Here is a 13386-nt window from a genome sequence, read left to right as displayed (position 1 = left end):
TCCGCCATTTTGAATTTTGAAAATGTAAGGTCAGATTCGTAATCAGCGACCTCAAAAACCCCCGAGTGACACGTTTCTTTCGATTAAAGTGAGTATTTTATAATTCGGTTCGCCATATTGGATCCGCCATTTTGAATTTTGAAAATGTAAGGTCAGATTCGTAATCAGCGACCCCAAAAACCCCCGAGTGACAAATTTCAGCTAAATTCAATGTAAAGAAAAATGCTTCAAAGGGTTAAAAATAATAAAATTATAAAAAAATGTATGCGACATCTCCATAACCCATATAAAATATTTATTTTACTATTCTTTACATTTATATTTACTTTGGATATATATATATATCTCTAGTTTACCAAACGTTTTATTAATGTAAATGTGCTGCATTTAATGACAACTTCTGTCATATGTATATAATTCATTATTGCTATTTATGGTGGATTTCATGATGAACGATCAAATTGTGGTAGAATTATTTGCTGGGGCCGAACCATGGGAACCGACCGTTAACTCGAACGTGTTGGTATGTGGGCAGAGAGATCTTTCTGCACTCTCACGAAAAAGAGAATGTACGTAGATGTAAACGACATTGTATTGAGCCGAAGGCTCTTGGCAGACTCGTTGGCACGATACTGAACGCCAAAAATCTCAACGTGGCTTAGTTCGTCATTAAGCGTGAAAATATCTTTAAACTTCTCTTCGGAACAGAGAGAAATAGTTTTAACTTTACCATATTTTTTCTTCAAGTTTATTTGACTTTTTATTTATAAAATAAATTTTAAAAGTACGATAATTATTATATAGCCCAGAAAAATTAGGTTTTTTGAAGGCAAAATTGCCATAAAAGATTTGTTACGATAATTATTGTATAATTACTGCCCCAAATTTTGTCTGATACGATCGTTTGTCATAAACGGATATATGAGTGTAAATTTAGAGATTTTGTAATCATATAAATAAAATCCATAATAAATAAAATTAATTTTTAAATATATATGCATTATAGTTTTATATTATTAAACTAAAAACTTAAATTAGTTATGCATAAAGTGCAAAAATTACAACAGACGTATTATTAGACAACCGACCGACGGGTCCACAAAAATCACAGATATCATATGGGACGTATTGCGTTTCGGCGCCATAACAACCGGTAATTAATTGCCTGGCTACCGTGAAAGAGAACGCGGCCTTGGCGAACGATGGGCGTATCCTCTAATTTGATCCTCTAATCATTGAGAAAAATATTTTTCCCGGGTGAAAGATCATTGACCGATGCGATTTATCTGTTCCTGCGACGGGATCGGCTCTCGCGGGCGGAGCCCCGTTTTCCCGCCAAAACCTAATCAGCTGACATCCTTCACAGCTGACGCTTATAGAGACCCAAGGACGAACAAACTCCGGCCATTTTTAAAACACCTATTTAAAAAGCATACCAGGTAACGACGGCGGCGGCTTCTACCCTTGTTTCTCTATTTCGTTCGCCGGTTTATCCCTTGGGGTGTTATACACGTATATACCCTATACACATGCGCATATTATGGCAAATGGCTAAAGGGCCCCGCGTGAAAGCTACTATACAATTACAAGGGACCATGGATGGACCAGTTTCTTCTGGTAAACCCGTCTCACGGTTCATCTTCCGTTGAGTGTGCTCGTCGAATGTGTGTGGCTCTAAGAAGTTTGAGAAAAAGAACAGAAACGAAACTTGGGACGGTCAAAACTTCGGGAAATCTCTCGTACACAAACCTCATTCCGCTCTACAATATAAACGGCGAGGCGAAAAGAACGTGACTGGAGATGAGGAAGATTCAAAATCGGAATACTCAATTTCGGGCTTTTTCAAGTTTTGGATAGGCCGGCGGATCGCATGGTATTTCCGTATAATAAAAGCCTTCGTCTCCGTAAGTGTTGATCCCGTTGCGACGCCGAGGTTTCGGATTCTCCAGGTGACGGAAGTGTCATTTTGCAAACGGAACGCGCGGGAACGAGCGAATTTTTATCACGCTTCAAAATAATTCGAGTACACTGTTAATCCAAGTGCATAAAAAGTGACTTCAATATGTGATTGGTTTTCCGTGTAAAAATAACATACTACACTATAGTCCATACAGATATGGATTTACACATTTAAACGTATAGTATAGTATCACTTTTACACAGGAAACTAATCACACACATATATTGAAGTCACTTTTTAAGTTTTTACACACTTGAATTTGTAATGTATGATTCTGGGACATCTTTCGACCCCTCCGAATTCAAGGGAGCTGTTTTAAGAGAGAAAATTATCTGTATTCTGTAAGAGATAATATTCTGTAAGAGAGCATCTTGCAAATAATATGGTTTTTAGAGTCATGGAAACTGAAGCTGTTATAGCGCCAAGAAAACACATGCGCGTAAGAAAAACACACAGATGTACACAGAGAAGAAAGTTGGTTACTTGATCCTGAGAGAAACGCTTGCTCCTCGAATATTACTAAATGTTAGACATCAACCTGCTTACTCAAGCGTAACAAGAACCTCCGACTAAAAAGCCTGTCTTGGAGGCTGGCACAATGTTTTCCAGAACCCTCCCATTTTTTCCCCACACGCGAAAAATATTTAGAAGACCTCTTTAAAGTCTTACCGCTCGGATATTTTTCTATTTAAAATGGTATAATTATTACATATAATTGTTATATAAAGGCATAATGATTTAAAGACACTTTAATGAAATTGCGGTCTCACCGAGTATTACGCGCTAATTAATCTTAAAAATATTTCTCTTTTCAATTAAAAGCAGGGTTGGCATAGATTAATGTTTTTTTTTTTTAAGAATAAAACATGTTTCTCCTTTAAATCTGTTTTTAATGTTTCACATATGCTTTAAACAGTATTATAAAAAAAACATGTTTAAAACATATTAAAAACAACAATTAAACATGTTTTAAACTGCCAACTCTGATTAAGTATTAGGAGAGGATGAAGTAAGCGAGAAACTCGAGACAGAACTGTCTCAGAGTTTTCTTTCTGAAAAGACCATTTCATTTTTTTTACCTGAAACTTAAAGTTTTCTATTGAGTATTTTTCTATAGCTACTTTATAGTCCTACGGTTAACTTTAGACAAATCAGCAGCTAGAGGCGTACATATAGCAAAAGTGCATAACATACAGAACCAATAACAATGCAAAACTAACAATAACAGGTACCACACAGAGAGCGGGAAAGGACGAATACCGCAGGTCCCTCCCTCTCTCTCTCTCTCTCTCTCTCTCTCTCTTTCTCTCTCTCTTTATGGAGTTCTCACTCGATGGGGTCTTGCGGTAGATCTGAGTTAGACAGCAAGCGACCCCTACACCAGACAGGAGGCAGTACGAATACTATCGACGCACAGGTACCACAGAAAGTAGCCACCTTCTTCCCACACCTACCTGAGAACCAAGACATGGTGTTCGCTCCCTTACAGGATCAGTCGATCGGTCACTAGATCGAAAAAAAGGGCGATCTATACCACTGCGAGAGAAAGATGGATGATTAAAGGAAGAAAAAAGGAGGAGGAAAGAAAAAGGAGTGGGAATGCGATCTGTCGAGAGGGCAGAAAAACGCGCGGCAACTTTTGCGATTCGTCGTATTTGTAATAATGCGCCGACGCACCGCCATTGAGTCTAACGTCCCGCCAGGAACGTGCTGCGAAAAAATGCGTCTTTCAGGGATATCTTTTTTCGGATATCTTTGGAAACGCTTTGTATTTGTTGTATCGATAAAGGCGCGATCCTAATACAGGTCTTTCATGTGGAGAAGTACAATAAAATTGGATCCTTCGGAATATGAGACACGTTATCGTGTGTTCGTGTGCGTGACGGACAGACATCGTAAAGACGGCGCCTGAATTCTCTCGCTTCTCTCATGTGAACTCCAAAAAATCAACGGTTTTGGCGAATCGTTTATGGATTAACTAATTTATGAATTACATTATTATCACAAGAGTTCAATAGCAAGCAAAATTCGGATTGGAGCAACAAATTAGCACATAAATTATAGCTCTAAATGTTTGACTAGGTCTGAACTTGATTTGCGATGGTGGGGGATCCAGATTAATGGGAATAGTAAGCAATTATAATTAAAACATGAATTATCGTTTTTTATGTATAATTTACGTAAAACGATGTAATAATATTCTGATTTGGAGAACAAGCAATGGAGATTATTTAAATTTAATATATTATTTATACGAAGTATACTCGCTAATTTTTTTTGTTTGTCTTTTTATTTTCTCATTATTACATTTCTTTTGATTTTCTCTTTTTATCAATGCTTTAAATATTCTATACTCCGAAGAAAAGAAAAGGAAGCTATACTCCTCCTCGAGGAGACATTCATTTTTCTTATCAGTATTTCTACTGGCTAGAAAAATAAAATGTCTTCATTTTGCAGCTACCATTATTGAAAATAGAAAATGGAAAGAAAAAGCGCAAAGTCCACAAAGTAAAATTCGACAAAGTCGTCGAAGAGGGAGGATAGGCTCAAAAGAACAACATAGACAGAGGCGGAGAAAAAAAAAGAGAAAAATGGGAAGAACGGATGTATTGGTGCATCGATGGCGATTAACTTAGGAAGAGTCCCTGCGACGCGCCGAAACTGGTTCCCATACCGGAACGTCTTGGCGGGAAACGTCGGCCAATGGTAAGCGTCGTCGTTCTTCGCCCTTTGGAATGCCGTTCGACAGTGAAGATTCAACGCCTCTGGGAACCGTGAGACGTGGAAGAAGAGCATTTGCATTCGCCGCGAGATACGCGCAGTAAATTTCCCGCGCCGCGAGATACTGGGATCCGATATTCGGGAGAATCCGACGAGTCTTCGAATCTCCGCGGATCATTGCGGTTTTTCGACTTTTCGCCCTCTCTTTGCGGCTTATCGACGACATCTCGTCCGAGATGTCGACGTGAGTAATAGAAAGATAACGAGGACAATGACCATAACGAAGTAGCAACGTTAAAAGGGGCTTTCTTGAAGATTTAATTAAAGGGTTTATACGGGTTCTTACGGATTAAGCAGGAAAAGCAATATAAATTTTCTCCCTTAACTCTCCTAGTATAGTTTTTTTTTAATAACGATTCATGAAGACGATAGCGATTTTTTTAATGAGATAAAAACTTAAGGATTTTGAGATTTTCGCGAAATATAATTCTTGATACATATACTGCGATTTCTTCAAAACGAATATCTTCGCACGAACACCGTTAAAGTTGGTATTCCTGCAGACGATACCAGTTTCTTCCCGCGCTTTTAAGAGGATAGTATAACAAAGAAATGAAAGATGTTCTGAAAATCTCAAAATTCTTCCCTGTCCTTGACCATATGTAAAGGAAATTCTGGTTCAATATAAGCTTCATATAATACTTTCTTGCAGTTAATTATTCAAACAATTGACTGTAATTATTTGACAACAATTATTTGACAAATATTCTTACAAAACAAAATTAATTTCGAAGCAAAAATTATAAAATCTTAAATTTTTATAGCATTTTTATTTTAAATAAAATTGATTTTAAAAAATCACTCGTAAAATGTATGCTTAAAAGTAAACTTTAAAAAGCAGGAATTTATTTTCTTTCATTCTGCAGTTTTTATACGGCACAGTAACGAGCAAGTTAACTATTTACAAATGAGTTATTTAATTACAGAACGTTGCAAATTTTTGTCTTGCTCTTCTTGCGAAGAGGAAGATTGACTGACTTTTCTGTTTCATTTTTTCTCTGCTTAGTTAACCGACCCGGTCATCTCTGGCGTCTCAATCCTCTTCGATTTCCCAGATTAGCTCGCAAACATCGTTATCTGCTTTACATCGCGAGTTTTTTCACGATAGAACTTTCTGAGAAGGGCGCAGTTTAAACATGTTGGTTATCATAATACCAAGATAAAGTTTAAAGCTCGCCTCCTCTTTAATGTTGGTGACAAAAATGGCGCTCGTAGAATCAGCTGCTTCCTCGCGCGCAGTTCGGTTGGAAACAGACACAATACGTGGTACTGTTCGATAAAAAAATATCAGCCTAAAATTCGCGATATTTAAATAATGAAATCACCAATATCCGTTAATCGATAGAGGAGAAGGTGGTATTATGGCCAGTGTATATATTGTGGCCTCCTTTAATATCCCTGCTATTACATAGCGAATCTTAATGATTACTTATGGAATTATTAATTCAGTAACTCGCCGTTACACCATGACGCTAATATTATCAACACTTAATAGCCAGCACTTATTATAACGCATTTTTACTTTCAAGTATTTCGAAACGTTTCTGAGGTACACTTTAGCATTTAATTACACCTACTTTTTCTCATTTTTCTTAAACTTGAACATATTATCACACGAATATATGTATTTTTGAGTGTGTTATTTGTTATTCAACATTTTATTTGACTATATATATTTTGAGTTATACAAATTTAAACAATACCATGGCATTTTGCTAATGGATATTGATTACTCACGACTTCTTTTTTGAGGTTTTCATATCAAAATAATTATTTGATAATCGATCGTAACTCTACTGTTAATCTATAGTTTATATTACGTGTATTATTTTTAGTACCGAGATTTTTAGTACTGAGCAGCTTATATGCAGAAGTTGTGTGAATGTATTATATATACATTCATTTGCATACATATTTTAAAATGTTTTTCTTTTTTGTTAATTTTGTAATCAAATACTGTTTTCTAAACAAAACTAATATTTTAAGGTTATTTTTATGGAAGGCCATATTACCGCCCATTTTTTTCTTAGAATCATTATGCAATGTCGCCACATTTTTATTAATAGTATCCTAAATAATAAATATTTCGTAATTTTGAGTCCAGAATCGATTCAATAACATTTTAATGAATGTAATTGTCGAGTTTTAAACTTAAATATTGATTATTAACAAAGTTATTGTGTAAAATGTAACTGGAGTGCCATAATATCTTCTTCTCTGTAAACACTTTCCATTCAGAATCAAGAAGAAGAGTTCATTTTCTACTTGTGCTTACTTGTGCTTGTTAGTGTATTGAATAAGATGATTTTATCTTTTTTCTGATTCTTAATAAAACTGTTATTTAAACTAGTCCTAATTCTGGAAAGTTATTCTTTTCATTATATTATACTTCATTATATTAAATTAAAATTATGAAATATTAGGTAATTGTTTATACAAATATTTCTCAATTAGCAACCAAGTTTAAATAAGGAAAAGCACGAAACTCCTACATGATAGTTACATTTATACAGCGCAATGTTTTAAAGTAATTTGATATCAATCAACAATAAATGTTGTAGTTTACGTCACTGGTATATACTGTAGACGACATAAATATATAGCGTTAACTAGAAAAAAATCAAATTGTACCCCGGATATCGTACACCATGACTATTCGGATGCCGTGACTATTTGGATTCCAGCATCTAACCATTAAGATTTTGACCGTTAGATTATAACCATTCGAAATACTGCGTCGTAGAACACGTTCTACTACATTCTACAAAGTAGACTTTCGAAGTAGACTTTCGGTCGTATACTTCTCTTCATACCAAGATAAATAGAGGCGGTAGAACGTAGAAGAGAAGGAGGAACGCGGGATCGTCGCGGGAGTAAACGAGGGGGTAGATGGTTGAGACCATCAAGAAAGGCCCTTAAAGAAACGAAGCATAAGAGGGAATAAATTCTTCGCCCAGCAACAAAGAAAACCGATGTTTGTCCATCTTCTTTTTTAATTACGATACTTTTCACGTTCCCCGCATTAATTCACCCACAACAAAACCACAAAAACACGTTAACTTCAATGTGCCTACGGTACATACATTTTATAATAGTTTGCAAACTAAGCAGCCGTGATAAATCGCCAAATCCAGCGAACAAATTAATTTATTTTTGTTGTTTTCGATCAACTTGCGATAAGACATAATGATCAATCTATAGACATATCTTAAACGTATACTTTCGCGAATGCACGACATGCATGATCATTTCATTAGCTACACACTAAGAACAAAGAGAATAGGGATGTGATGGTCCCCTAAGGAATATCGAATTTTTTCTTCATAAACGTTTCAGGTATCCTATGTCATTTTATACTCTTCGATCCTATCGAAAACTTAACACATGTAATTAAATCTGCAGGACTACCCAAGGACGAAAAGTATATAAGTCGTTAACGTCATTAGGTTGGAAATATTCAGAGCTTCTCGTAATTCTAGCAAATTATTCTTTTCATCATACTCTATATTTGAGACGTTAAAGTTATGAAGTAATAATAGACAATTGTTTATGCAAGTATGTTTGAAGAAAATTTGCGAAGTTCATTAACTGTAATAAATAATCCCCCTTGTGCACTTTGTCTTTTTTTAACCAATTCCTAAATCTTGAAGACACAAAAAAGATTCATCACTTTGAATTTTACCTCATACTTGCGTTATGATTATCGGCACGACTACAATATTTTCGTCTACGTGATATGGCTCTTTATTTCGCAGAAAGATGCAGAAAGAGGACGTGTGTGATAGTCGTAGATCGTGGGATAAAGCAAAACATTTCCTCTTTTATAGTGGAGAAACGTAAAACACCGGCAGGAAGCAGACAGAAGTGTGGGAGGCATAAAGGCTTAGCGACAAGGGCGCTGTCATTTCCCGCCAGTCTCGGCTTAAAAAGAGATGGTAGAAGAGGAAGAAGGAGGAAATGAGAAATGCCGTAGGCGAAGGTTGGGCTCGGTCCGAGCTTGGACTTAAGTTTAGATGGATGTATAGTAACCTACCATACGAAAACGGTGATACCGACGACGAGACCGCGTCTAAAGAGAGAAAAGGCTCTCAGTGAAACGCGATGAATGAACCGCGAGCATGAATGGAGCCCTCGGTGGCGGTGTAACGAGTGGAAAAGCTAGGGTCAATTCTCACGCAACTGGCGAACTATACAGAACGCGTTCTTACGAATTAATAAACGCGCGACTATTCCTAATCGCGCCTAAGAAAAGCCGTTCACTTTGAAGCGCCGGTCAGATATCGTGGCACGTTTCGAAAGCATCGACGGAGGACGTGCATCGAATAGAGGGTGAACGCTTAAAGACAGCGCAGCAGCTGTGATAATAGCTTGCGCAGGTTTATGGTAAATAATGCCATCGTCGCAAACACTTGTTCCGAGTGTACTTTTTCTGTTTCAAAGAAGGATGTTAAGTTATTAGGAAATTTTTCGAGTAATTGATGAAGAGTAATTATTTGGTTTCGAATTCTAATTTCGAATAACGAACATATTTATCAAGTGTTTAAGTATTAACAATACAGTTTTTGTTGCTTAATTTCTAGAACATCTTGATGTCTTATCAACGTTTTTATTGTCTTTAATAACAATTTCTTTCACGTTTCCTTATAATAAGCATTCAATTCCATTTAAACAATATTAAGAATCTTTATTTTAAACCGCATATGTGAAAACACAATCAATAATAGAAATTAAAAGGTCTATAACGGTCGAAGCTGGATCTTTAATGCTTAAACAATTCAATCTTGAACTACTATATATATACTTGCATATATATCATATTTGCAGTCTTTCGAACTGCGTGTCGAATTGTTTTTCCGGACTATATAAACGCAGTTAAACTATTGTAGTAATCTCGCGAATTAAATTAACAAATAATTTTAATAATTTTGATGCTCAATCAGGCATTATATTAGAAAGATGTTAATATGCTGAAAAACTGTAAATAAATTTGCAAATTCCACTTAAATAATCCTTAAATTCCACTTAAATAATCCTTTAAGATATCGAAACTTTTTCATTTTAACTGAAAAACACTACTAATTTAACATCCTTAGTACTTTAGTTTGTCTCCTAACATCTTTATTTCATGATCGTTTAAGAGATTGGCAATCAAGAGAGTTTCAACCCCACATAAGACAAAAGAGTTGCAATTAAAATTAAGATCATGGTTTTAGTACTTTATATATTTTTACGGCATTTAAAAGTAATCATAAATTATCGTCTTAATTAAATCGAAAAAAATCGCGAATGACGCTGTACGATGTACGAACAACAGAATGAACATTATACGCACAACATATTGAAAATTAATACAGGCAAGGATTAATATAGACTTACCCTTCGTTTCTCTGATCATTCACGCGATGAGAGGTGCCGAAGATACCTGAAACCAAGACAGAAAGACGTTAGACAGATCGTGTTCCGCAACAGCACGCTGCCTGTCATCGAAGTAAATTTTACAGGAAGATCGTGGTCTTTCGGAAGAGATCACAATAAACATAAAAATCACGTCTCGCGCGCTGCAGAAATATCGACGATTCGCATGCACAAAAGACTGGACCAGTAACCGTGATTGCCAGTGGGAACACGTGTTCTCTTTCATAGGACCGCACATGGAGCCGTATGCATCTCATTTCCCCATTCTCGCGAATCTTCTAACCGCATGCAAGATGCGAACTAGACGCGGATGTGAGTCATCTTGAAGACGCCGTCATGAAATCACGCGCGATCTCGTGGTCGCTCGTTCGTTTATTTGTTCGGGTGGTTGTTCTTTATTGACTAGGGCTTTCGTTCCGATGACAATTGGTCCCGCCAAATCTATACTGTTGCGAACGGAGAGGTAATAATCAGGAATTATCAGGTAATAATCAGGAATGCTGCCCGGCATTATCATCGTCGCTATCGTAGAACTGCTAATACCATCTGCAACTCGCCATTCAGCCCGAATCACAATCTCGGAGTCCAATCCCTGCGTGACAAGTGCACCCCAGGTATCCCGAAATCTGAGAAATAGGCAGAGGTCGCACGTGCGTGTCATGTGGGACACGCGTTGTGAAAAATCGTTTTGCCTGCAGACGTTGCACTTTGAAATGATTCCCTTCGTCCCACATTCTCATTGAATAGATGTCACAACCGACAAAGTGTTCGCCATTTGAAAGAACAATTCAGCATTTTTATTAACATTTCCGCAGTAAAATTTACTAAGAATTCTAACTTATCGAAGGTGATATAATAATCTCCATGAGATACTTAGGACACGCGAATTCGTTTGTTCGCATTGATTGATTCTCATTGCTTCCGTTCGCTGCGCAAAATGTATACATCCCTATCTCCCACATAATGTAAGATCAGTCTACAGTTAGGCCGGAAGAATACGACATGGAGGGACCGGTCGTTAATTGTTTCATGTCGCACCATTGAGAAGACGAGGGGTACGATGTGCCGAGCATTCTCAGCGATGAAACGTTAGCATGTGGCATATGTGTCTCATATATCTTCTATTTTTTATCTCTCCTGGTACAGAAGTATTTTAATAACTGCACGGAAAGAACGGTTTTTTGCTAAAATATATATTTAAAAATTTAACTAGAAACACATACAGATCTGAAAATAATTTTGTTGGACCATCAAAATAATTAGAATGCTTAACCATTGATGATGATGCTGCAAAAAGTTTTAATATTCTAGCAACCAGTTCTATAATATATAATTATTTTAATGGTCTACGAAAAAAATTATTTTTAAATCTTTATCTAGCTAAATTTTTAGATAATTTACAGAATCATTCCTTCTATATGTAATTACAGATCGCAAATGCTCCTTTAATTATTCTTCTCTTTGTGATAATTTATTTAAAACTATGCCAAAATATATCATAAATGTAATCTTCCTACGTAACTAATTTTAACGAATACCTTTAAAGCAGACGCTATTTAATTATAAAAGGAAACCTGAAAAGTTACGGTGACTAAAATAGATGTCACATTGACGTATTTGATAATCACATGTAATTATCACATGTTTTATATATATATATATATTGCATCACATAATTATCAAATACGTCAATGATACATTTGATATGATACTTATGATATATTTTTTGTAATAAATGTATAGTTTATTCTGCATTTTATACCTGATATCTTTTTCATACTATATTATTTGGTTACCGAGTAAGATTTTATCCCGAACAGGATTTTTCAACTACATCTCCCGCTAGGAATTTGTTCCTAAATTTAGACTAAATCCTACTAAATGGGAGACAATGCTCAACAAAAGACGCAGGTTTCACATTTAGGGTTTTTTTTTCTCCAATTTTCTCAAAAATAAACCACCCAACATTTTACCGCTCGATATTTCAAAAGATAAATAAGACATATCTTTCAAGAATAGTCAGAGCCAAAATCAAATTTTGAATCTTGAATCATGCATGGATCGGATTGAAACGAAGAAAATATTCGATAAGAGATCAAATGCAAAAGAGAAACGCGATTAAGCGAAACTTCTAGACAAAATCCTTACCGAATGGCAGATAAGAGTAGAATAAAGTAAAAGAGACGATCATGAGCCATATATGTCGTAACGCACTTCCGCAGGAAGTCGGAGGCATCAGCCGTGACACGCACCCTTGCGCTACTTACTCGCGTCGAAAGGTAGGATGGATTCACGCGAATTTCCAGGCGAGCGTAGTGCCTGAAATGGAGAAACTTGGCCTCGTAAAGGTCAACGTATCGCTGATCCTAACGTTTCTTCTCGGTCCGTTTCCTTCACATTGATGAGCTTGTACCTTTTACCCTTTCTACCTGAAGTAATGTTTCCTTAGCATTACTAAATATTTCGCGACAGCCTGCCTGCCAGATCTTAGATCTCGTGCAAGTTGTCATAAGAGATTAATCAACAGTTTCGAACAGATGACGAAGCGTATTTGTGCGTTAAGTATGAAGACCTATCGAAGAATAAACTTATGGTACAAGGGAACTTTATGGAGTAATTAGATTCAACCTAGCTCTACTTTTTCTGAACGTTAATTAAAGGGCCCCTTTTTTTTAAAGGGGCTGACAAACTTAAATATTTATTTCTATCCTAGAATACATTATCTAAGAACAGGTCATACAACAGAAAGAATTAAAATTAGATAGCAATAAAATAGTATTTTGTATTCTTATTCGCATTTGTTATTAATTATTAATTATACTTAATTATTAAAAACTGCGACAAGTTCATGCGATTTTTCATCTTTTAATCAATCGATGTATTCAACCCGCATTTTTTAATAATTATATAATTATATCAATTTTATAAATTATAAAAATAAATAAATAAGTTATAAAACATTATACAATTATACATATAAATGTTTAATTATTTATATTATATATTTAAATTATATGTATATATATTAAATTCACCCAGAAAACACAGACAGCATTGACTTTTTATCACAGATTTCTATAATTAATTACACTCACTTCGGCTGTTAAACAGAGATAGTACAAGTGATGCCAAGAAATCCTTGTCTATTTATGTATGTATGTGTATCTACTATCTTCAAGTATACAAATGATCTGAGTGTATCACGTGATCATGAAATGGCAGCCCTATCA

At 35.7% G+C, this 13386-nt stretch overlaps 1 protein-coding gene across 1 annotated transcript in view; it reads right to left on the bottom strand.

Annotated features, from left to right (window-relative positions):
* LOC108728420 (cdc25-like protein phosphatase twine) overlaps positions 1-13386 on the bottom strand; it is a 67062-nt gene that overhangs the window by 34628 nt on the left and 19048 nt on the right. Inside the window, exon 3 of the mRNA XM_018456977.1 lies at positions 10118-10163. Coding sequence (XP_018312479.1) covers positions 10118-10163 — 46 coding nt within the window. The remainder of the gene's footprint in view (positions 1-10117; positions 10164-13386) is intronic.

This window comes from Mycetomoellerius zeteki, unplaced genomic scaffold (assembly GCF_001594055.1).
Source record: "Mycetomoellerius zeteki isolate Tzet28-1 unplaced genomic scaffold, Tzet1.0 scaffold612, whole genome shotgun sequence".
Classification (NCBI taxonomy): Eukaryota; Metazoa; Arthropoda; class Insecta; order Hymenoptera; family Formicidae; genus Mycetomoellerius; species Mycetomoellerius zeteki.
The sequence above is the reverse complement of the archived record's forward strand: the minus strand, read 5'-3'. Positions and strand labels throughout refer to the sequence as shown.